Source organism: Caloenas nicobarica, chromosome 3 (genome assembly GCF_036013445.1).
Source record: "Caloenas nicobarica isolate bCalNic1 chromosome 3, bCalNic1.hap1, whole genome shotgun sequence".
NCBI lineage: Eukaryota > Metazoa > Chordata > Aves > Columbiformes > Columbidae > Caloenas > Caloenas nicobarica.
Window position 1 is genome coordinate 52,383,035 of NC_088247.1, and position 24,735 is coordinate 52,407,769.

The 24,735-nt window shown below is 41.8% G+C and overlaps 2 protein-coding genes across 3 annotated transcripts in view; one reads left to right on the top strand and one right to left on the bottom strand.

Annotated features, from left to right (window-relative positions):
- The window catches only part of DCBLD1 (discoidin, CUB and LCCL domain containing 1), a 49,538-nt gene extending 39,505 nt beyond the window's left edge, over positions 1-10,033 (top strand). The window contains exons 10-15 of the mRNA XM_065631829.1: positions 841-988; positions 1,078-1,194; positions 2,684-2,774; positions 3,768-3,817; positions 5,386-5,505; positions 8,059-10,033. Coding sequence (XP_065487901.1) covers positions 841-988; positions 1,078-1,194; positions 2,684-2,774; positions 3,768-3,817; positions 5,386-5,505; positions 8,059-8,576 — 1,044 coding nt within the window. The 3' untranslated portion in view covers positions 8,577-10,033. The remainder of the gene's footprint in view (positions 1-840; positions 989-1,077; positions 1,195-2,683; positions 2,775-3,767; positions 3,818-5,385; positions 5,506-8,058) is intronic.
- A 10,107-nt stretch (positions 10,034-20,140) lies between these two features.
- GOPC (golgi associated PDZ and coiled-coil motif containing) overlaps positions 20,141-24,735 on the bottom strand; it is a 28,770-nt gene continuing 24,175 nt past the window's right edge. For both annotated transcript variants that reach the window (XM_065632709.1, XM_065632708.1), the window contains 2 exons: positions 24,386-24,566; positions 20,141-23,868 (listed from right to left, as the gene is read on the bottom strand). In XM_065632709.1, the coding sequence (XP_065488781.1) occupies positions 23,750-23,868; positions 24,386-24,566 (300 nt within the window). In that variant the 3' untranslated portion in view covers positions 20,141-23,749. The remainder of the gene's footprint in view (positions 23,869-24,385; positions 24,567-24,735) is intronic.

A 24,735-nucleotide genomic window follows, 5' to 3' on the forward strand; every position in this document is an offset into this window, starting at 1 on the left:
AACTGGTTTACGATTTTTTTAACGTTCAACTTAGGAGGTGTTGGCCCAAAAAGTGAAAAATCAACCTAGTAGTGGCTGAACTGTGAAGGCTGGCTGCTTAAAGTCTGTTGGTTTGCAGTTTTCCACAATGACTTGTTATTTACAAATAATCTTACGGAAGTATTGTATATGATCTCAGTTTCAGCTAAGGTGCATGACAAAACCTGTCCCATCAGAACCCCATGTGGCCTGGCATTTTATCTAAGATATGCTCACCTCACCTCCCTATCTCATCAGGCTTTTCCTACATCACGCCAAAGCACCTCCGAGAACTAATTTTGCAAGGATTACTGTTCTGTACATAGGCTGAACTGATTCTGGGAAATAATGTATAAGTACAGGGAAAAGGAGACACAACCACATTGTTAATAGTCACTCTTCAAACTTGACACAGAAAACTGACCATTTTACTAAAATGTCTAGAAATATTTCAATTCCATTTTTTCTTGTTATATTTTTATCTCCTTTTGCCCAAGAAAGGGTGCTGCAGTGCTATTAAATCAAAAACAATAGCATTATACCAGCCTACATTAACTAGAAATTACACAGAATTGAAACAGTGATAATCTTTCTTCTCCGAGCTAACAGTAAAATGTGATCATCTGTCAGAACTAAAAAGATTATTTCTTTCCAGAGGTCTCAATTCCACAAATCTTGTGGCTGCATCCCAGATTATCAACATATTTTAGTTTTAGAATAATGAAAACGTTTCAAGTTGGATGTCAGAGGCACTTTGAAGAACGATTTTTTAAATGGAGCAAACAACACACTTTCATTTCATTTCATTTCATTTCATTGCAGGTATTCCAAGGCAACTCCAACCCTGGTGACATAGTACGCAATAACTTCATCCCTCCAATAGTGGCCCGTTATGTGCGAATTGTCCCTCAAACTTGGAACCAAAGAATAGCATTGAAGCTCGAGCTGATGGGTTGTCGAATAATGCAAGGTATGGGGTAAGCAGCGCTCCCCAGGCACGGTGCCTCCAAAGCCCCCTGTGCCACTATGGTGCCACTGACACCCCCTTCTCTTTTGCAGCTAATAGTTCGTTTACACATTCTATGTGGCAGAAACCAAGTCAAAGCACGGAAACCTCCCTTGGAAAAGAAGACAGGACCGTTACGGAGCCCATCCCATCAGAAGAGACTAACTTGGGTAACACTACCTAGCACTGCATTTTCTCTAGGATGCACCATGTCTTCAGCCCAGCCTGAGTAACCTTCAAATTTTCTCACAAACCAAAATTTCTATTTTCCCATCAGACTTTAGTAAAGGGTAACAACAGAGAGAAGAGGGAGGAGCATAAGTTCTTTTTTGTCTTAAGCACAGAAAGAGATTGAAAGCCTTAATCTTCCTTGATGTGTGAAACATCAGGCTTTGGTTTTCCTGTCAAATTGTTTTATTTGTCATGCTTGGTAGGTGGCTCCAGGGACTATAGTGAGCACTCATCAGCATTTTTTGGAGGAGCTCCTCCTCACCCTCTTCCAATATTTTGTAATTATTGTAATACCTGTAATCACAGAAATGTTATTTTCTCTCTACACAACCATGACTCCTCCCAGCGTAGGTCCCCAGCTCGTTGCAGCATGCAGTAGTGCACAGTTGCATAATTAAACACTCTTCCATAATGCCTGTGTTCATGGGGATGCAGATAACCTTAACTGGCATACTTCTCCCTGAATTTGCAGTCTTCATCCTTTAGTGTTGTGGAGCTGAATTCTTAGATCTTAAAAAGAAAACAAACAAAATTCATTGCTTATATGGACAGTTTGGTGGACCCATATCCAGGCAGGAATTACCAGAGCCACTACACCAAACACTGCTACCCATTAGGTAACTGATAGTTGCAGGAATGTCTCTATAAAAAAACTGGTTGTAAGAAGCGATCACTGTAAGAAAAATGCTCTTCTGAAATTGCATTGCTCTTGCCAAGAACAAGCTGTTTATCTGTGCAGCAGAATGGGTAAATTGTATCCATGTTCACTGAAAATGAAATCTACTGAGATTTCATCTGCTAAATTGTAAATACCTTGTGGACACGTGTACTACCTTATTCTCACAGCCTGGTAAGTGTCTGTAGTAATAGCAAATAGCACATTCCTGACATAAGAGCTACTCCCCTGCTAATTTTCAAATCCCTGCTCTAAACCATGTTGTGTTAGAATTTAACAGTGGCTAAACAGGTTTCTCCCTAGCTCTGCTCCTGGAAATCTTTGAACTCTTTTGACTGAAATGTTTCAACCAGTTCAGCATGAGCCAGATACTCGGCACGTAAAGCTGCAGCTTCATTTGCCAGTTCTATAAGCAACTAAAAATGGAGTGTAAGTGGCTTTTTAAAAGTTACCTACTGTGCAGTAAGAAAGAACTGCTCTTTGTAAGGATGCATATGGATGTTAAGTCAAGTGTCAGCCTTGAGCAAGTATATTTAACTCGTTTGTCTCGACACTGTTCCACATAGGTACATGGCAACCAAGTATGGCTGAGGAGTAGTCTTGCAGTTTTATAGCTTTATGTTTTCATGCTCTCTTGCAAGAAGCATTCCTGCAAGAATATCTACCTTTCACTGTATTCTCTGTAGTAAAAATTACCAGCTTCAGAGTAATTTGCCTTTTGAACTTGTATCCATTTTTTTTTCCTCATGCAGGCTTAAAGCTTACAGCTATAATTGTCCCCATCCTCATCGTGCTGTGTCTGTTCCTGTTCTCTGGAATTTGTATCTGTGCAGCTCTACGCAAGTAAGATACTGGGTTTTGTAATAGGAAGCATTTGTGGCTACCTAGCTAGCATGTCCACCCACGTGCCCTCTTTCCAGAGCATTTTTACCAAGCAGCTGGAAATCCATACTGTTCGGCAGTCTTCCTTTTAAGTAGAACTCACATTGTGTCTTTCTAAATTTTATTTCTCATTGTACATCTCCCCTAGTTGGACAAAAACTAAGGTGAAGCAGGTCAGAGCTGCACACGCCAATTTACAGTCCAATGTAACTGGCTGCTCTCTTCAGCCCACATATACCCACAAATACCAAGGTGTAAAGCATCAAAGACAGAACAGTTTCCACACCAAAGCCAAGTAAAAATTCAGTGAAGGGAGGATTTGAGCTATCTCTCTGGACCATTTTCTTTCATTTTCCTCCCGTTATATTTCTGCTTCCTGGTCCCTTAAGTTAGAGCACTTAGCATAGTGGGCTGAAAGCAGCTGGAACTAAGCCTCTTCATTTCACAAGTCAGAGGGCTGGAAGAAGCACTGCTAACTATGGTTCCTGCTAGATGTCCCTTCATAAGAACGTGCCCTTGCATGTAGAGCAGGGAAATGCTTCTGTCAGCTGTTGGCAATTTGGAAGTATAAGCAATGCTCTGGTGATGTTGCTAGCAGTACCCAGCTCTGGCCTGGATTCCCAGTAAATCTATAAACTAGACGAAGAATTTAGAAGAGCAGACCCAAAACATAACCTGGAGTGACACAAGCGGACATGGACACATCAGGTCGATGAATGCCAGGCACAAGAAATTTGAACACTGGCACTCACAGCTTGCATACAGATGGGGAAAAACGAAATGTCGAAACCCAGGGTTGCATGCCTTATGTTCTAGTAGACACCAGCCTCCAGAAACTCAAAGCAAAGTGTTGTCCTCGGCCGCTAAACACAACGGCTCTCTCTGCTGGAGCTAAGGCATGAAGCTGAAATGCTCTGAGTGCAGATATTTATAAATGCTTTCCTCCCCTCACAGGAGAGAAGCCAAAGGACTTTCTTATGGATTATCCAGTGCTCAGAAATCAGGTTAGTAGAGAATCGTGTACATTGTCCTGTCCTGTCCATTGCGCCAATGGGAAGGGGTTTATGCAATTAAGCATGGAACACTTATGAAAGAGCATCCACGTTTCCTCATTCAAATTCACCTCTTCATACAAGGGAAATGGCAAACAATAGTCCCACTTGTGTCATCCTCCACAGTGCCCTGAGAAACAATATAATTTGGTTTCTATGACAGAAAGGCAATTAGAAAAAGATCTATTATACAAAGCGCATAAATTAGCATGTACGAGTGCTCCCAGGTGCCCTCTGTTTCCTTCCCTCCTCCAAAATACCTATTTTGCAGAAAATTCCTGCTTTCCTTCTCTTTTCCTCACAGCAGAGGGGATTGCCTGTCTCCAAGAGAGAAAGGGCTAATAATTTTTTATGGCTTTAATATTTCCATCTCACTGTCCTCCCTGGTTGGGCCTGTATTTGTAATGCCTGACAATACTGAATTGCACTGCATGTGTAAAATCTGAATAGGGGATTGGCTTGAGGACTTTGCCTTAGGAGATGCCTGCAAAACCCAGTGAAGTATAATCTCTGTCTTGCTCAATAACACTTTATTAGAGTGGAGTCTCCCATCAGCTTGGGAGTTGGGGTTTAGCTGTTTTTTCTGGCCAGCTAACTCGACAGAGGAATATCCTTCTGAATCTCAGCTTTCCACAAAAAAGAGAAACCACTGGACAATTCACATGTCTCTTGACAAGTGCCTTGCAATAGCTCATCTCCAAAATTTCATCTCTCAGCAGGTGCTGACATCAGTGAAAGGAATGCTGTTACCCACTGCAGCTTGCCCTCATTAGAAAATTAATTTGTACTTAACACCATATTTGCTAATATGATTTTTCAAGGTCACATCATAATCCTTTCTCACTTGCTAATGAGGACAAATCCCAAGAAATTTGAGATAGCCTCTTACCCAGTCAGTTCATTTGTTGCATGTGTGCTTCCTAAATCAAGCTCCTAAGCCCTTGTGAACCAGGCTGGGGACTTAGAAAGCTGGACGCCAAACTTATCTCTCCGCAGACCTCCTGTCACAGGCTCCAGGCAAGTGCCTGACACTCTGGATTTTTTCTTTTTTGTTTCACAAAGATGTGAGAACAAATTAATTGATGAGTGCAGGTGCTCAGATACCAAGGAAATGAAAGCCATACTTGTCTACTGAAAAAAAAAAGAAATAAAAGGAAATGTTAAGCGTTATTTTTGCCACATAATGGCAAAACATGTAACTGATTTAAAGCTGGTATTTTACTGGTATAGTTTAAGGCATCAGTGCAGGCACCTACAGACTTTGAGCTCTTCTCGCCAAGAAAATCCTGTATAAAGTTTCATTTTCACTTGGAAATCCCAATTGATGATTCACTTTTTCCCTTTCACTGTCCAAATTTAGGGGGCTTTTTTTTACAAACAGCCTGTTTTAGTCTTGCTTTTTAACTACTTTAATATATTTACAGCAATGAGTACACTAAACATTAAACTTTCTGATAAGTCTTCTGATGGTAAGCATTTAACTTGCTGATAAGCCTTCTGTTTTTATTTCTTTATCATAGGTTGTTGGAAACAAATCAAGCAGCCCTTCACCAGACATCAGTCAACTGAATTTACCATCAGCTATAATAATGAGAAGGAGACACCACAAAAACTAGATCTGGTCACCAGTGACATGGCAGGTAGTAATTGCTCCCCTCGTGATGCCTTTTTTTCATTACTCTGTGGGCAGAGCAGGTGACATGGAGAGAGACAAGCCAGCAACGTTACAAGCTCCAGCTCTCATGCAAGCTGAGGCCCAGGAACAGATTTATCTCTGTTCACCCCAGACTTAGAGTGAAGCAGCTAAATATACCAGTGCAGAAGAAAACAAAACAAACCCAACCAACCAACCAAAAAACCCCACTTTTTTGGAAATTTTTCTTGGAATTTTTGGGAAAGATTGCCTGACTCTGAAATAGTTACAGCTGAAGGTAACCACGGAAGGCAGTCAGGCATGGATGCAGTGCAAGAATGTGCCTCAGATAGGATAGTTTGGCTTTGCTGACTAATGTTTGTGTTTCTATTTAAACACAAATGTCTCTGGAAATGGAACAAAATATAATGGCCCTTGTTGCTGAGCAAATAGAAAAATTGCTTAGTTGGTTTGCAGTTGGATTTCATGCCCAGCTGGAAGTTGTGCCAAGATCCCTGTGCAGCCTTCCTGGTGCCTGAACTGTTTTGGAGACAAGGCTCCCTGAATTGGAAGCAGGTAGATGAGCGAAAAGGAAAAAAACCAACCACAGTGCTTCTCTCCTGTGCTACCTTGGTTCCAGGTCACTGCTTGTGTAGAGCAAATCCCCACATCGGTACTATTTGCATCCCAAAGGGATATTTTTTTTAATTCATCCTCTTAGCATATCTTATACTTGCCTAGTTTAGTCTGTCTTGGAAGGCTAGTGAGACAAGCCATTTCACGGGATCAGTGATCAGCAATCTTCCAGAAAGATTAATTGGCTGTTGCCAGCCTCCAGACCTTAGAAATTCCTCAGAATTTCTCCAAAGCGTTTGGCAGAGAAATACGTTAAAAAACAAATGGATGGTTACTGTAATTCCATATGGTGCTACCCTAGATATCTTTCAAAGACTGCTTCAAACCTTTACAGAAACTTTCAATATAAATATGCAGAGACCTATAAAGCAGTTTTATTTCATGAAGGGAGTGAGCAAAGGTTGCTCACTGTTATGGAAGCTCTATTTCCTAACACTCACAAATCATGGTTATCCAGTTCCCCCGTCCGTGTCTGAGGAGCCTCTGCTCTCTCCATCCTCCCCTCCGGCAGTGTGTGAGAAGCCCTAACTCTCCAGTTTGGCCAGGCAGCTCCCCAGCTGTAGCATTTCGCCTGCAGTCTCCTTAAAAATTAAGAAACATCAAAAAAAACCCCCAGGAACACAGCCCAGAAGTGTGCCATTCAATAATTTAATTGCAGATATGCAACGTGCATAGAGGTTAACATGCCACACAAAAATCCACCCCTTCAAATCCCAAAGGCAGCCGGGAATGAGTTGAGATGTTTCATGCCGAGTGAGGGAGATTGCTGGGGATGGCGGCCACGGCGCCGGGAAGAGGTGCACCACTCACTTAGTGAAATATCATAACACCTTCACCCTACGTGCTGAAGTTTGGGAAGCAGCCAGGAACTGCCAAACAGATTCACAGGACATATGGGATCGAATTCGACGCTCATGTCAGATGAACCACGATGCCAGAACACAAACTGAGCTTTAGCGCCTGCGTCAAAACTTGATACTTTAGCAGTGTCACTTACTGGAGCTGTTCAGGCCACCGTATGTATCTGGAAGAGATTGTCACTAGCACCAAAGCGAGAAAGTTAGAACGCTGAATGTTCTTATAATAGTTTTACTGGATTTTTTTTTTTAAAACCTTTTTAGTCCAGATTTCTTTTGTACATGGCAGCCTGGTGTCCGCCTCAACTAGAGGTGCAAACATTCGCTTCTTGAGGACGCATCTCCTCCATCTCATCTTGCTCCTGCTTGGACCGTTTGCCCATCCCCAGCTCTGTCCCTGCTGTCCCCCTTGACCAGAGTGGTCACCTGGTTCTTCCAGCGGTGCCAGTCCGACTTCTCCCACGGCTCGTCCCGCCTCGCGCGCCCGCAGCAGTGCTGCGCTGGCTTAGCACATTTCACACTTCCCTTGACTCCCTTGGCTGCCATTCTGCCTAACTTCATCCTTCTTGTCAGTCAGCTACTGCGAGATGCCTTCTAAATAAAACCATCGCTTGGTAGGGCTCGTTAAGAATCCTCCGGGCATTCTAATTTTTCCAAAAGTGGGACACTGGTTTTGGAGAGCTGCTGCTTTGTTTATCTTCATGCAATGTCCTTTGTCCAGTTCATTGCCAATATTTTGTTGACTTCCCTCTTTTTTAGGGTTTTTGAGTAAGCTCCAGAAATGAAGTTGATTTATTTAGGTGGGTAGGTGGGAAAAGTGAAGGGGGGAGTAGGAAAAGGGGTGTCAGATTGAAGCTCCTCCATGGAAAAGCTTCTGCCATGTTCTGCAACGCCTGCTGAAGGAGGTTACAGGACCTGTGCTGGGGCAAGGTTTCCTCACATCCCTGATAACCACGTGTTTGATACAATAACTGAGTCATTTTTCAACATAACGTACTTATCAAAGCATAAGTATTGAATACATAAAATAATCTGTGCCTTATTGAGCAGTTCATGCTTCCTTTTAGATTATCAGCAGCCTCTCATGATCGGGACTGGGACGGTAACACGGAAAGGATCTACTTTTAGACCCATGGACACCGAAGACGAGGGAAGAAGGGGAAGTGCAGAGTTTGAAAATCACTACCACTGCCCGCACAGAGCAAACCGGCACGAATATGCTCTGCCCCTGACCAGCCAAGAGCCCGAATACGCCACCCCCATCATAGAACGGCATGTAGCGAGAGAAAATAATTTCCCTCCTGAAAACGGCTACAACGTACCTGTCATCTCATCCCAGAAACATGCCATTCCTGCCGGCAGCTTCTCTAGTTCCTGTAAGACCGACACCAGGAACGGAGACTATCAGACACCCCAGAGTGTCATAAACTACGACAAACCCAAAGTTAACGGTGTTCTGACCTCCGTGAGCTACAGCACGGACTACCAGAAACCTCAGCCCAACGCCCTCGGGAGCGAGGGCTACTCCACACCCAGAGACTGCCTCAAACCCATCAGCCAGACAGCAATGACAGCTCTCTTGTGATCTGCCGAGCAGGGGAGACGCGGCGCGCGGGATCGGCACCGCGCAGCTTTCCTGCAGCAAAAACAGAGTTTGGAGGGGCTCTGCTGCAGGAGGCAGAAGGCAAACAAGCGCTGTGTACATAATATTGCAGTCTTGCTGGGTTCTGACATCTGAAGAAAGCATATGCTGTTTATCGCTGTTTATAGCAAGAGAGATGTTATCAGTGAAGACTGTACATCTTATTTTCTGTGACTGATCTCAGTGCTCCATTTGCAATGTGTGCAATTTGTACATAGCTTTTATTTAAAGAGAATTTCTTGAGTTTCCTTTTCACCTGGGGGACTGAAAGGATTGCAGAAATGCCTATTTAAGAAAAACTGGTCTCCTTCTCTGACTTTATTTTACCTGCTGTTGTACTGGCAGCTGTAAATGGTGTATTCTACAGTTGTGGTGGTTCATCTCCTTTCCTATAACTGAAGACAGGGCATCACTGTAGTTTTTATTGGGAGGGTAGAAGAAGTAAAACTACTTGAAGCATAACATGCACAAGAGAAGGCAGCTGAGCATTTAAATGCTGTGCTCAAACCCACTTTCCCGTCTGCTTTTTTAGCAGCAATTCTTACGTGCTTGATTCGATCTGGCATGCTTACTATTCATGTTAGAAACAGGTAGAAAGGCTGAAACCAGTTTTGGGTTCAAGCCACAGTGATCACTCTGCAATAGAAAAAGAAACAACAAACAACAAACCAAATGCTTTCAGTCTGGTTTTATTTTTCAGGAAGTGTGTGTGGAACCAAAATGAGAACCAAATCCCATCCAGGCCCTAGCTGATGCTTTTGCTGCTAAATTGTAACCAAATCTGTTCCTTGGCGCAAAGCAGCAAACTTCCTGAACTTTTCATCCTTCCACTAGGTATTTTTCTGTCTTGCAAATTTAGAGTAACATTTCTATTTGAAATATTTTGACTAAGTAAAACTGTGTGTATGGCTTACTGTTGCAGCTAAATTTGCAAGACAACAGATCAGCACAGTTGTTTTCAAATAGTTTTGCAGCTAGTGTTACCCTTAGTTCTGTGTTTGGACAAACTTGAAAAAGTGTGGGGATGGGTGCAATGGGTCGCACAGCGGCTGGCTCCTCTTTCAGCAAAGGTGTCATTGGAGCAATACAGCTTTTGTTAGCGACTGGGACTGTCCGCCGCCCTTCTACCTGCAGTGCTTGGAGCGTCACTTTGAATTCAAAAGCATACCCTAAAATGTCAAGAAGCGGTATACTTCCAGGAAGGATGGTGCTATATTTAAGGCACAAGGTTAGGAAACGAGACAACCTGAGCTCTGGGAAAAGTCACTACCTGAAGGCCATCAGTTTCCTCGTGTAAACTGGGGATCATTTGCAAAGGATGCAACAAAGATTTGTGGTCTGTTCGCAAAGTGCTTGCAGATCCTTGGGTGGCAAGTGCGGTCAGAGTACAGACCAGCTGCAGTGGTACTACTCACAAGGATTGCTAACTCCAGCCGTATCCGACCTCGAGGCAAGCTCTTAGTGGGGTCTTTGTGCACGCTTGTTTTGTGGCCTCAAGTGGTGCCATTCCCTCAGGCTGCCGCACCATGCATGCGATTCCCGTGCAAAGAAAGAGTCAAGGTAACCTCGTAGCCTTCCTGTGTTTGCTGTCAATACGGTTTCTGTGAAATGTCTAAAACACCTCAGGTCCCGAAGAGAAACAGCAGCGGCCTGTTTGTTAGACCGAGCTGGGCGGTGTTGTTTACCTTCTGTTGTTTACATGTCTGTGTAAATAAAGAACACTGGTATTTGTAAATCAGTCACACAGGCCTGCTACTTAACTTGGTGGCTTGATCATCGCTGCAAGCCCACTCACTTCACACATCCCGCGGGGTGAGGAAGGAGCGTTCCTTACGCCCTGCAAAAGTGCCAGTGGCGCGGCTGCAATTCACGGCCCCAGTGTGAAAAGCTAAAAAAAGATTCTCTCAGTGCCCCATTTAGCCCGGCTTTTCTAGCCATAAGCTCTAGAGAAGAAGCGCCCACGAACAAACTTCTGTGCCCAACCCTGCTGCTGGATGCATATAATTGAGGGAGGGATGAGGATGCCCTCCTGATGAGCCCGAAACCAATAATCCACCCACACAGCTAATTAGCCTGACTTGTCACTTTACAAACAAGCAGAGTTCAGTAATCAGTTCTCCTCCCCACCTCATGAGGCATCAAGATAATGCAGCAGTGCAAGGGGAGCAGGCAGCAGATGACATTGCTTATATTAGAATAATCTTTTTGCATGCCCCTGCCACATGCTTTGCACATCTGCAGCATGCTACAAGTGTCAAACAGTTCTTGGTAGCACATGCCCCTTTCTGCTGCCATTAAACCCCATCTCAACACAGCTGTTTTAGCCAAATAAAAATTTGGTCTCAATTTGCACCTTGCCTTCATCCCCAAGCGCCCCCCCACCCCCAACCCCACAAAACTGCAAACAGATGGCTTAAAATAAATCCCTAAGCATCTTCACCCTCCCTGTGTTACGGTGGCTTGGTGCTGACGGGGATGGAAGCAGCACAGCAGCTCTGCAGTCACTCACAGTTCCTGGTCACTGCTGTGGTGTTCGTGGTTCACATCTGAGTGACCACTGAGGGCGGCTAAGATAAGAAGCCTTGGGCTTCTCCACCTCAGCTTGGGAAACACTTAAGTTTTTAGTGACCGTAGCAGCAGATACGCAAGGGAACTTCCTACCTGTGTAGTCAGTCCTGCTGGCGGTGGAGATGCTAAATCTTGGTGTAGGTAGGAAAGGGGGCTGCCTGATTCTTCACAGTGGTAGCGGCTCATCCTCACGTTCCTCCTCTGAATTGCTTCTCACATACTGGTATATCAAACTCCAACTCACCTGCATCAGCCTGTTCTCACCGTCGAAACCAGGTGTAATAACACATTTAAAAATCTTCCTTCCACAGTGAAGATTAGCGTATACCCCATTCCGAAACATTTACACACTTGGAAGGGCTTCATTAGCTCCGAGTCTCTCTCCAAGATCTCTAGAGATTGTGTGAGAGCAGAGGCTGGTCAATGGGGACTTTCAATAGCATTTCCATATCGAATTCTTTCCCTGAGCAGGCACTCCCAGTAGGCTGGAGCGGTAAAACCAAGTCAGGGTTCACAAGACGGTTAAATATTAACCCATCATGGTGCTAAGGGCCTGCCCGTCCCAGCTGCAGCTGACGGAAAACCTCTGGCTTTGCCAGGGGCAGGGTCACGCACTGCAACTGCTCGTGTCTCTGACCGAGGGAACTGCAGAAGGCTCTTGAGGTAAGAAGGTGTAAAAGGTGACACACACTACCTACAACTGAAAACCAGAAATGACAGCTTAGCATCTGTTCCAGATAGTGCCTTATATTAAAAAAAGCACACCACAAAACCAACAACTCCTCCCCCCTCAACCCCACAGAAAACAACAACAAAACACCACAGCAAAAATACAAATATTCTTTGCTCTCACCTCTTTAGACTTGGAAATAGATTGTGAATTCTTATTTCTTCTGTCAAGTGCCTTCTAACACTCAACCCAAAAGCTTTTTTTTTCCTCTTAAGTGTAATTCTAAATAGCATTTCCCTATTTCTTTTTGTTTCTAGACTTTTAACATCAGATAGTAAACCCTACCTTAGTACCTCCCAGAATATTTACATCCAACGGGCAATAGATTAAAATTAGCCCTTGATTTGCAGACTGGAACTAGGATTTCCCCAGCTCCACGGATGTCCTACTCCCTCACTCATAGCACCATCTGCTCTCTTTTATAGCCTTTCTCTGGATCGGGCACTTGGCCTCACCTCCCTCTCCAGACACCACCAAGGATGAGTTCAACCGGCCCAGCAGCCCCCTGGCTACAGCAGCCTCTGCACAGATAGGGGAAGGCAGAATTAGCACCGAGGCCAAGCAGCATCCCCTGTGTCTGACGAGGGTTGTAACCACTGAGCTAACATGGCAGCGGTCGCAGCAACGCCTCTAGCACCTGCGTGGTTTAAAACGAGGGATCCCTGCTTCATTCTTTAAAAAGAGCCCCATGAGGTTGGATTCCAGCCATCAGAAGCAGGTTGTGAATCGCATGGCTTGTCTGCATTACTGGCGTGGCTAAACTCCAGGAAGACTGAGCTTTTAACGCAGACTTTTTCTTTAGGTTTTTCCCCACCGACTGCCATTTGGCAGTTCTCCACTCTGTGGGCAGAATTTAGTGGAGCCCCATCTGAGGCGTGAAATATTCCCTACACAGGACGGGAACATCAGGCTGCAGGTCCCATTACAGGAGCAGACACCCAGCTGTGCTTAATGGTGGATCACTATCATTAAAACACATACGATTTGTTTTTCCATGGTGCCAGAGACTCCCATCCCATGCAGCCATATGGCAAGGATTGCGGCACCCTCCCCAGCACGGCTCCATCACTGCCAGGCTCTCTGGACGCATTAGCAGAAGCTGAGCTGCTCCAAGACTCATGTCCATTGCACTGGAGGAAAACGGTCGTGTGGCCGTGCAGAAAAGTGCAGAAGGTACCAGAGGCATTTCAGTGCCCGGGTGGTCTAAGTTGCACCTGCGACACAGAGCAAACGTACACCCACTGCTGAATGGGAGGAGTGTTAAGGGAAACCCACATGTCAGCTCTGTTGTGACATCCCCAGTAAACCCCAATTTTGTAACCATATAATACAGGTAGCAATTTCTGCTATCATCTGAGATGAGGGCTCACTCACTCATTCTGAGGGATCTGAAAACCACAGCAAGGAAGCCCTGTTGCCGTAACAAATTACACTGTTTACACTAAGTCACACTAGCATCCTTCGACCTTAAAACAGTTGTGTTGCATTCCAGCAACACCTTCAAAAGAGTGCATATAAATTCACCACTGAGGCAGTTAATAAAAACTAAATGAAGTGCAACTATTTGTGTGGCTTTTGCCAAAGGCAATATAAGCAGGTAATTTTTCTCCACAGCATTCTAATTCAGTTCAAGAGGGCAAGTAACGAAAAGAGAAAAAAAAAAAAAAGAGCAGGAGTTTTGTGATCTCTAAGAAAGTAACCTCATAGAAATCCATCAGTATTCTTCTGTTCGCACTCTCTCCAAAACCAAGTTAGCTTTGCTCAACAAGTGTTTGTCTTAGTCATAAAATCATATAATAGTTTGGGTTGGAAGGGAACTTCAAAGGCCATCTAGTCCAACCCCCTGCAATGAGCAGGGACATCTTCTCCCAGCTCAGGTTGCTCAGAGCCCCGTCCGGCCTGGCCTGGGATGTCTCCAGGGATGAGGCATCCACCACCTCTCTGGGCAACCTGTGCCGGTGTTTCACCACCCTCATCAGAAAAAATTTCTCCCTCATGTCTCCCCCTTTTCATTTAAAACCATTACCCCTTGTACTATCACAACAGGCCCTGCTAAAACGTCTGTCCCCATCTTTCTTACAGGCCCCTTCTAAGTACTGAAAGGGTCTTCCCAGGGTCTTCTCCTAGTCTCCCTTAGTCTGTAATCAGTCAGACACTAGGAATGACAAGGTTATGTTGCTTCATTCCTCTTTTCCTTATTATTTTCCATTAAAAAAATTCCATACTGCCCTTTTCTTTCCAATGTCAGCTATGATGTAAGCTTGTACTGACCTTCAACCTCTGTGATAGTTCAGCATGGGCTAAATGAAAGCAGAATTTATTGTTTCATTTGAAAATCATCAGTGTTGTTGATACCTATATACTGAAAATTACCATCCCACTGCTGTGTGAGGCTAACAAGACTAACAATGTTGTGAAGAAGCAGCAGCAATGCCTGTGAGTTATTGAAGACTGAGTAAGTTTCAAGGAACACGCTTATTTAAAACGAAGGTGCCATTTCTGCACAATCACTTCCAAACTTAAAATAGAAACCTCTCCTGAGGGCTTCTTTTTTTGAAGCCCCACTGGTACAGCCTTACCATCCATAAAGGACACACAAGAAGGAGTCAGATAAAGTGTTTCTAAACTAGATAAAGAGGGAAGACATCCTTAGTCAGGCAACACGCATGTTACCCATGATAAGGAGGACGCCTCACATCTGACTTTCTGTGCTATCTCATTGTGTAGTCTGGACATGAAAATTTGGAGACTTTTAAATTCAAACTTTACCCTATTTGTTTAGGCTTGGCCTCACATTATGCGTCTGCAAATCCTGAAAAACATTTGCCATCTACAGTATGCAGAGGTTACTCAGTAGCTTCTTGTCCTTGGCTGAGCTAATTCATTATTTATTCACACACTCGCATCACAGCAACCAAGCTGCCATGTGACATCCAAGACATTATCATCCCATTTATTTTTGTACAGTCACAGGTACTAAAAAGAGAAATGCAGGAAGGAGACAGCTGGATAAGTTAAAGCACATCATTTTTCAGCATAGCAAAAAACATAAGCCAACATATATGACACAGTACTGTTACTAAGGCTTCTGTGTCCAGATTAACAACCCTGAACTGACCTCAGAAATCTGTAATTTTGACTAGACACAAAATTTTTAGCAGACCTTACTGGAAAAGATCCCTTCATGATCTGTGTTATCTGCTCACCTGAAGAGGAACAGTATCCCTGGATACCCAGCATTTCCTCCTATGAGTCTGAGCTACTAAAAGGAGAGAGAAAACTTACAACATAACAAATTATTAAAAACATGTGACATTCTCTCAGCCAGACCAGATGACAACAGACCACAACAAACTTTAAAAACACACATATGCTGCTTACTAGAAGGCAGGCAAAAAAGTAATCCAAAATTTCTAGGCTTAAAATAAACACCAAGAACAATTTAATACAAACAATATAGAAACAAACAGGCTGAAGCCTGACCTGAGCTTATTATAAGTTCTCCATGAGAAGTGGCAGATAGCAGAGAAGATGGCAATGCTTGCCATCGAAGTAAGGGAGAAAAGACTGCAGGAAGACAGCAAGTTACCTTAGCCACTACCCAGCCGCTGGTCTGAATGATTTAATGCCTTGAGTATGTATTACAAACTTCAGTCTTTACAGGTATATTTTACACATCTAGATTTCTGTGGCCCAGGCAACCATTGCACGGATGGGCAAATTGAGATACGCAGATATGCTGCCACTTGTCCAGCGCTGCAGCAACAAATCAAGCCCACTCCAAAATGTAAAGGCCTCTGAAAACACCGATCGCAAACCTGCAAAACATCCTCTGTCACACAGGGAGAGAAGACAGGGGTGATAAAGAATACAACACAGTAGCAGACCTCACTTGAAGAGGCAGCTTTTCTTCACATCTATGGCTAAGCTTTTTATCCTTAAGTGACACCATCTGTTCTGACAGACAGTTTTACAAAATTTGAATAAGGTGACCTGGATAAAGCATGCCTGTTATACGGAAATGCAGAGTCATATGTGGACAGGTTGTGGACAGCTCATGCAACTTCTCTTCCACAGATATCCAAGTGTTTTCAACATCTCATCACAAAATGCAGCACTAGTCTTTTTTGACACTCCATAATTCAAAGTGGGCCATGCTTTTGGTAACAATGCCACAAAAACTTTTCTACTATCTTACAAATGCCTGGTAGATGGCATTGATGAAAGTTACCCCTTTAGCGTATAGACTTCATTTATATAGGTACTTTTTGAGAGATGAAGTCACACTCCACGCCCCATTTACAGTTCAACAGGTGCACTGTGTAAGGAGCAGCATCGAGGACATAAATATTTTATGCCACAGAACATTTGGCTGACAAGTTCACTGATCACCTGGTTAAGGACAGCAAACAAGGTCTGTAGACTATGCTACCACTTGGTGGTCATTGGAAACCAACAACAGTAGAGCAAAGCTGACTTTCCTCTGACCGAGAAGCTTCTGTCTGAAACTGAACTCGAGCTAAATGTAAGCATCACCTCCCTTTTTCCACTTCCCACCACCACAGTCTGACATGACTACGGGTAACCTCTGTTCCAGCAGAGATCCCAGGAATGTGACAAGGCTGGTTGCATATCATGATTGAAGGGCACTGGCAAAGTGCAGGCAGGAGAGTTTACAAACCTACCCAATATCTCATTTCATGTTTTATCGGTGCATTTGGTTCCTTCCTTGGAAAGATGTAATCTGCCCACAAGATAAAAAATTTCATGCTTGGGTGTGATCTTATAAAAGAGCAGAGCACTTCTTTTTAAGTAATTGGTGGGGATATTTAATCAGTCTTTAACAAGTCATGAATCCATGAAATTATAATTGTCTGTGCATGTGTTCATGTGTGCTCGTAAACATGCTAGACAGACACTGAGGACAATTTTTACCGTAAGATGTGTCATCTGCAAAGTACTTGCTACAGGATGTGAACTAGACTGGATATTTGTTTTCTTAAGAGTACATCTTACTAGAAATAGTTCTAATGAATGAAGTTTTTTATGTTTTTTAAATTAAAAAAATAAGGCAAACCAACAAATACAAAACAAACAAACCAACCTAAAAAAATACACACAAAAATCCCCACAACATACACCAAAAAATTTCACACACACAAAACCCACACACACCCCAAAAAATCTAAACATACAAACAAACAAAACAACCACCAAACAGTAGGTTCCATTTCTCCAAGTCTGGGCAATGTCGAAGATTTGAAGGAAGCTGCTGCCCCCTTCTGACACTAAATACAAGTGCAAATACTTAGCACTAAAAAGCTTAGGATTCTGATCACAAATTACCATTACTAAGTAATAGAAAAGTTTTCATTTTGAAAATAGCATTAAACTAAGACAGCTCAAAATGCACTTGCCTATTTAAGCAAATCACTCAGGACAACCACGTTAACTTACTCTAATACACAGCGGTCTTGCTAATATAGTAAAAGTGCCTATGACCTTCATTGTAACATAAAATCAGTTTCAAAGTTATTAATAAGTGACCTGGATTTAGAATAGTCAAGTTAAGAGCAAAACAGATCTCAGACCTGAAAAATTTCTGCTAGTGCCCCGAATTCTCTTATGCCATCCCACATCTGTCATAACTTCGCAGAATACCTGAACTGTCACACTGGACAAAAAAGATCAAATAAACAGGAAACTGTGCAGCAACGCTCACTTGACAGCCACACGAAATCCCCGTTTATCACATATAAAAAGTCCATTCCTCTGTTCCAAGCCCGAAGCTGCCAAAGCTCATCAGCTTGAGGTGTGTACCTACTGAAGGGTTTAAGTCGTAGCGCCTATCGGGAATCCTTTCCCACAGAAGGATAAACAACCACATAAATTACAAATTAAACCAAGAGGAATTGGTGCCTTTGTGCACTTAACCCAAAAGCTCTGATCCTATACAAGGATCAGCATGGGCAACCCACAGCACCTTTCTTCCCCTGCCTTTAGCCGAGGAAGGGTCAAGAGCAGCAAACTCACCGCAGGTTGTTCCAACAGGGGGTAAACTGTGACATCCATCCCTCTTCTGGGCAGAAGGAAAAGCGTTCAGGGCAAGGATGTTTCCAGCAGTGTGAGCCCAGTGGACCAAATACATAATTACTCTAGTTCAGCAGCGTGACTACTAATGCTTCCATTGCCCTAAAGAAATTGATAAACAGAAACACTTGGACAATAGCAAATAAAATGATCATCAGAAAAAAACATTTCCATGTTAATCTGGTTTATTCCATTTTACAGATGTAATATTTGTGCAGATACTTAGACACTTAATAGAAAAATTAAGATTTCATCAACAGGACTTACGGAGATTTACAAATATATTCATTAACAATTTGAAGGCTTGCAACTTAATAGAAAAGTTACCAGATGTCTCCCAAGCACCCCTGACTGCCAGCACTATGGGCAACCAAAACACATCTCTGAATGCCTGTACTTTCGCTTCGTTTGTTTTTACGTTTTCCAAACCTCCTGTTTGAGACCCAGCCCTTGAGAACCAGGCAGCAGAGCCAGCATCTGATGGAGGGGGAGCTGGGGAGACGGCTCTGGCTGCAGTTGAGAAGAGCAGCGCTTTTGCATTTCAGAAAGGAAATTTGAAGAAACACAGAGTGCTGAAAACTTAATGAGGGAAACGTGATCATTATGTCCAGTAGAAAGTTACAAAGAAAAAACAGCACCATTTTAAACAGTTTTCCTGGATTATTTTTTACTGATTAATGCATTTCTGACATACCTCTCATGGGGGACTGGAAGGGCATCCTCCTGCAGAGCCTTCAAAACCCTGGCAGCTCCACCGCTTCCCCTCGGTATAGCTGGGAGAAACAAGTCTCCACACACTAGGCAGAAGGCTGACAAAGAGACACTGAATAACTTTGACATCCAATTGAATTAAACACTTGTAAAGCATGTGGAAAATTTACCCAAGTGACTGAAGTTTTCCCTTAAAAAGGGAAAGCCCTCAAAAAATATCGTTGGGTCTTATTCAGCCATTTGGCCCAGAAGCCCTGTTTGTGTCTGCTGTGGGCGGCAGGAGCAGATACCAAAGTACGTCCGTGGCAAGGCTACTCTTAAACACATGGAGCAACAACTGCCCTGTTAAAAAAAAAAAAAAAAAAAAAGGTATTTTTCTTTCGAACCCAGCACATTTGCCACTTCTAAACTCCTGGATTCCCCTCCAACTGTGAAACTTCTACAGTTTTGCAAGAATCAGAAATCAAGTTGTATCAGAAACAACAGTCTCTGGACAAAAGGCAAGCTTGAAATATTTTAGGTAATTTTCTGTTCAGGCTATTGAGCTGATGTTTTAACCAGCAAAAACAGGCATGTCAGGACATGTTCCTCTTCTGTTCTGTCATGTGTGAATCTCTGGAAAAAAAAAATGCAGGGAGCTATTCAGCAACCTGTGGTCACTGGGAGCAGCCTCTGAGGTCCTTCAGTTGGGCACTGGGACACCAAGAGGTTTTGAGTGATCTTCCTTGACTTCAGCTGACATAAAGAATTTTTTTTTCCTCCTCTTTCCATCCATCTTCATTCAGGGCTGCCTCCAATCCTCTGCTTGTTTTATGACAGCTCAAGTAAGTGTAAGTTTTCTCTCCTTTCCCTCTTCCATCTGTTGAAGCCACCCATATCTAAACCCTCCTAAAGATTTCATAGAGCTAAAAAATAAACACTCGCAGTTCTAGCCCTCACTAATTGTATGTTATCCATCTTTTCACCCAACATGACTCAGCCTTCCCTCTTGAGAGAGTTCCTACCCTCACAGTCTTCTACTCTCTACTTACACATCCTCAATAAATCCTGAAGCACAACCATAATTATACTACTACCACAGCTACCACATCATTACCTTTCATTTGAGCTCTCTGTTCATCCAGATGAACTTGGTGCTTTCAGGCAAGACAACCACTCAAGCATAGGCAAGAGATTTTTTAATATAATTTAAAACACAATCCAGACACTTAATCTGAACCAAGAGATTTTAATATCAGGACTAAAAATGTAGCTTGAAGATAAGCGTTCTGTAACTTCAGTGGAACAATAAAAACATACTTATTATTCCCAATGCATAGGAAAAAAAAAAAAAAAAAAAGGAAAAAGGGTAAATCGTAGTTTCCATAATTTCACCCAAATGACTTAATCCTTTGACAGATTTGGGTCTTTATAGCTCTTCTTAGCCCAAGGCTTCAGAATATTTATGGTGTTATTATACAACCAGACACTGGAAATATTTCCTTTTTTTTTCTTTTATTGAAAAACATTGAGCGGAATGTGCATCTCAGATGATGAAATTTGAGACGTCCTATAAATATATATTTTTTAAAATGTACTTGGCTATTAACCATTGCTGGCCAAGACTGGATTAGTGTCAAATCTCATGTTACGTAGTTTTGGTTTTACTCATGTGAGCTTTTTGACCAGGTGTGGACTACATGCTTAACAGGAAAAGATCGCACACAGGGTTAGATGTTCGTATTTTATACAAAAAAAAACAGAAGGAAATTAAATAACAGTCTGAATTAGGTGAAGAAATCACTGCAATGCAGAAGAGTATATTTATTTACAGGCTAATAAAAATATATTACATTCAGCTTAACTAGATGTATACATTTGTTCCAAAATGTTCCATCTGCTACAGAAATGAGATTAATCTATGATGTAATGATGTTTGGACAGATAATTTTGTTTGATACAACTGTGGATTAACATATATTGAGACAGACACAAACCCTCTTCACTGCCAAGAATACACTTCTACAAAGGAAATACTACATACAGACTTTGATCAAATTTATTGCCATAAAGCACTTTTCTTAACCTACATGCTCTTAATTAACATTGGTCCCAGACGCCAACAAACACTGTCCACCTTTAGCTTAAAATAAAATTGTCTCACTGAAGATTTTTTTAATAGGCAAGGAATTATCTACTAAAAAAACCTGCAAAATTCTCTTTAGAATATTGTTTTATTTTTTGAGTAAAAATATATATACACACAAGTAAACCGTTTTACACTTTAAAAAATAAAAATGAAGTCTGAATACTGACTTTCCTCAGAAATTCTTCCAAGTCTAATTCGTTCAACCTCTGGGAATCAGCAGGACTGAGTCTTCCAGTTACTGACAAAAGGGAGAACACACATTTGTCTACTGAATCTGGAAATCCCAACTTGCAAAACTTTTCTCAGCTTAAATAGTATTCTCTAAGCATCTCAGTATGACTACAGTAAACCAGTATGTTACATCACCTGGTACAAAGCATGGAGTACATGGAGACGGCCTGTAGTGTCTGAGCAAAATCCTCCCGTTCAGGGCTTTCTCACCAAAGATTATAAAAACTGCAGTGAGGAAATCTGGTGATAATTTACTGCTACCTAATTTGTCTACTCCTAGCCATTTTCCTCAGCGATTGTTCTTTCTGTTGATCTCATATATAGGTTAAAAATAGACAAGGTAAGAGCACAGAAAGTGTCCAGCAACTTCCAGAAGATGAAGAAAAGAGCACAGCATCATAAGAAACTGGCAAACAAGAAATGTTAGGAAAGTAACTCTAGAAACACTCTCCCACTTCAGGCTAAAATTGATCAAAAGCATGAAGTGGAAAATAAGGTATGCCAAGAAGTAAGGAAGAACAAATAAATTAAAAATTTCACCTTTCCCTCAAATAAAGGGAAACTGTACAGGCAAATTTAATGCCTTTTTAAAAAGTTCCTAGTGTAGTTAGACGAGCCTCATTTTGTACAACTGCAGCAAGATTTCACACAGCAATGATTTTCCAAGACAAGAAGATCACTACTTGACTTTGAAGTGCCCTCTCTGACAGAGAGGACGCTGAGCGCCCAGGCCACAGTTTCAGAGTGCGTTCTGCTTGGGTCACTGCGGGAAAAACACAAATCTAGATGCAAAGTTATGGCAGTGGATTTGTCTGCTAACATGCAGCCAGCATGTCCTCAAGTTTCTGAAGCTTCAGAAAAAGAAACATGCCTGGGGACCTGTTTCTTCTTCACACAGTTTTATTTTTAAGTACTAGTTTCTGTTTGGTGAAAACTGTACAGCTTTGACTACTTTAAAACCCTTCAACAGTATGCTGTATGACAAGGACCATTATAAAAAAATGAACCAAATAATGTTATTCCACTAAGTGGAACTCATGCACGCACGCACACAAAACAATCATGTAAATAGCAAAGTTAAGGGATTTATAAATAGCAAAATCTTTGAATAAAGTATATACATTTTTAGGCTTTTTCTATAAACATATATATATAGTGCTCCTAAGAGAGACAAGTAACTGTGTTCTACCTCATAATTTAGAACGTAAGATTGGTTGATGTTACTCTAAAGGCCTTTGAGGTTTTTTCTTCTGTATGTACATCCCACACAGTAACACTTGCAAAGATGGCTTTTCACATTAGTTCCTCTCTCAATGTATAATCTTTTCACATCACAGTTTAACAGCCTGCAGAGCAGTCAACAGGGAAGCCGGCATTGCATGCTGAAATAATAAATGTGATTACAGTGTAGAGTTTGCACATGGAGAGTGCTGCACTTCACCAAAAGATCTACAAACGGAGTAGAGGAACTGGCCAAGAAACCATCCTCAACATTCCCATTTGCAGACACGCTGTGGGCCTTTAGATGTACACCAATTAAAAGCTAGTTTAAGATACACTGCTGTTACAAAGGGAGTAATGTTTTCTTTCAACAGTAAGACTGTTAATAGGTTAATACAACTGCCGTAACATAACACAGATAGGGCCTGACACCGTATGATTCTGCGCACCTCCTGCCAAGTACTGTGCACTCAACTTTCACTTTTTTAAAGATTATTTTAATGTGAAATGAATATTTTCAGTACCCATCAAAAGCACTCAGCATTTTATAAGGTCAAGCTAATGATGACCAACTCAAACCACTCTATTAGCAGTAACCAGAACCACTCAAGATGGAACGCTAAATTGATGATGCTCAGAAAAAAACCAACACATCAAAAAACAAAAAACCTAAGGGCCCACATAATTGTGAGTGTTTTCTAAAACTAATTTTGCTTTTAAACCCCCATAATACTTTGTGGAGCGAGTTTCAAATGGAACAATTGGCAGTGAAGTCATTAAAACAATACCAAAAATCTCATTCATAAAATTATCATGGGCTGAAGGATCACGATTAGCAATTACTCCACTGTCCCATTTGGGTTTTGATGGTCTTTGCTCAAATAAAAGCTCTGTTTTTTCCTATTCTGAGAACAAAAATGTGTTCTTTTAAAAGTTGCTGTTCGAAAATCCCAAGCATGAAACTTATGGATGCAATGGTACAATTCCGCCTCTGTCCTTCCAGAGCTAAAGTTTGTTTCACACCAAACTGAACATCAGTTGCCCCTTTAAAACATCAAAGGGTCAAAATGAAGCTGACCACATCATCTTCTGCTTCCCTGGGGACATCAATGAGACTAAAAGTTGAATGTATTGAGGTTACCCTTTTTAGAAATCCCATGCTTTGGTGCTTATTATTAAAAGAAAATTCATTTCACATGCCATGTGTTAGATAACTACTGTGTGTCACGCAAAGACAGTTTTCCACATTTAGAATTGCTCACAACGAAGCCCTGAGGTAACCGCCTTTTTTCCAGGCAACGGTAATACAGTTCCCTTTGACATTTAATCATCCTTTTACAACCTACACTAGTATACGCAACTTGGAGCAGTCAATATTGATTATCAGTTGTTCCCAAAGATGGGATTTGTCCAGTTGATTTTTTTGTTTGTTTCTTTTTAGGATAAAGACTCAGCAGAACGGGCTAATTTGGGCGCAGTGTCTTCTAAAGGAGCTTCAACTGAATTTCCCAGGTCTCCATTTTCATGTCCATCAATACTTGGTTTCTTATCAAACACTGCAAGTTAAAAAGAAATTTTGTTTAGGGAAGAGAAGCAACTTTGGGAAGGACAGATCAGTGAGCCTTATTTCAGAAACTGGAGAGTTTGCCGACATGACTACTAAAATAAGAGTTAATAGGCTTTTTGTAGAACACAGTATGACAGGAAACCAGCAACTGTTTCTATACCTCTCGTCTAAAAAATGTCATGTGAAGACTTCAACAACATAAAGTATTAACAGGAATTATCTACTTCTAGACCAGAGTCAGAAAAATAAAAAAATAAAATGGAATTTCAACCTTTGGGAAAAGGTGATCATGAAAAAACCCCACATTCAATTAATTCAGTTGTATCTAAGTAAACCAGGCCAGTAAGTGAGAGACCAACCAGAAGAGCTGACAGCCTACTAGTGGTTAATTGAATTAACAGTAGGTTAATTTTACAATGAATATAAAACCAGCATTTTCCAGAGATTTGTTTGCATTTTGAGACTCCGGAATTAAAACTGATGTTAATGCATTTTAGAAGATTTACCTTGTGAGGGTTTGACATCCACATTTCCATCTTTCCTATTAGAACTCGAATTTGCACCTTCTTCCAATTCATCAAGATATAAACGATAACGGTGTCCACTCTCATCCTCATATTCTACATTTTCATCATCCGAATCAACTTCTGGAGCAACATACACTACTTCAAATTCAATCTCACCTCTCTAAAATGCAACAAAAATTGCAAATTTACTTACTACTGCACAGCAACGTAATAGGATTACAAAGATGAGCTAGGTTACTGAAACAAATACATTTTACTGTGGTAAACACATTAACAGTTGTGTTTAATATTTCGGATATGTATCTGAATTAAGTTTTTACTGAGTAAAG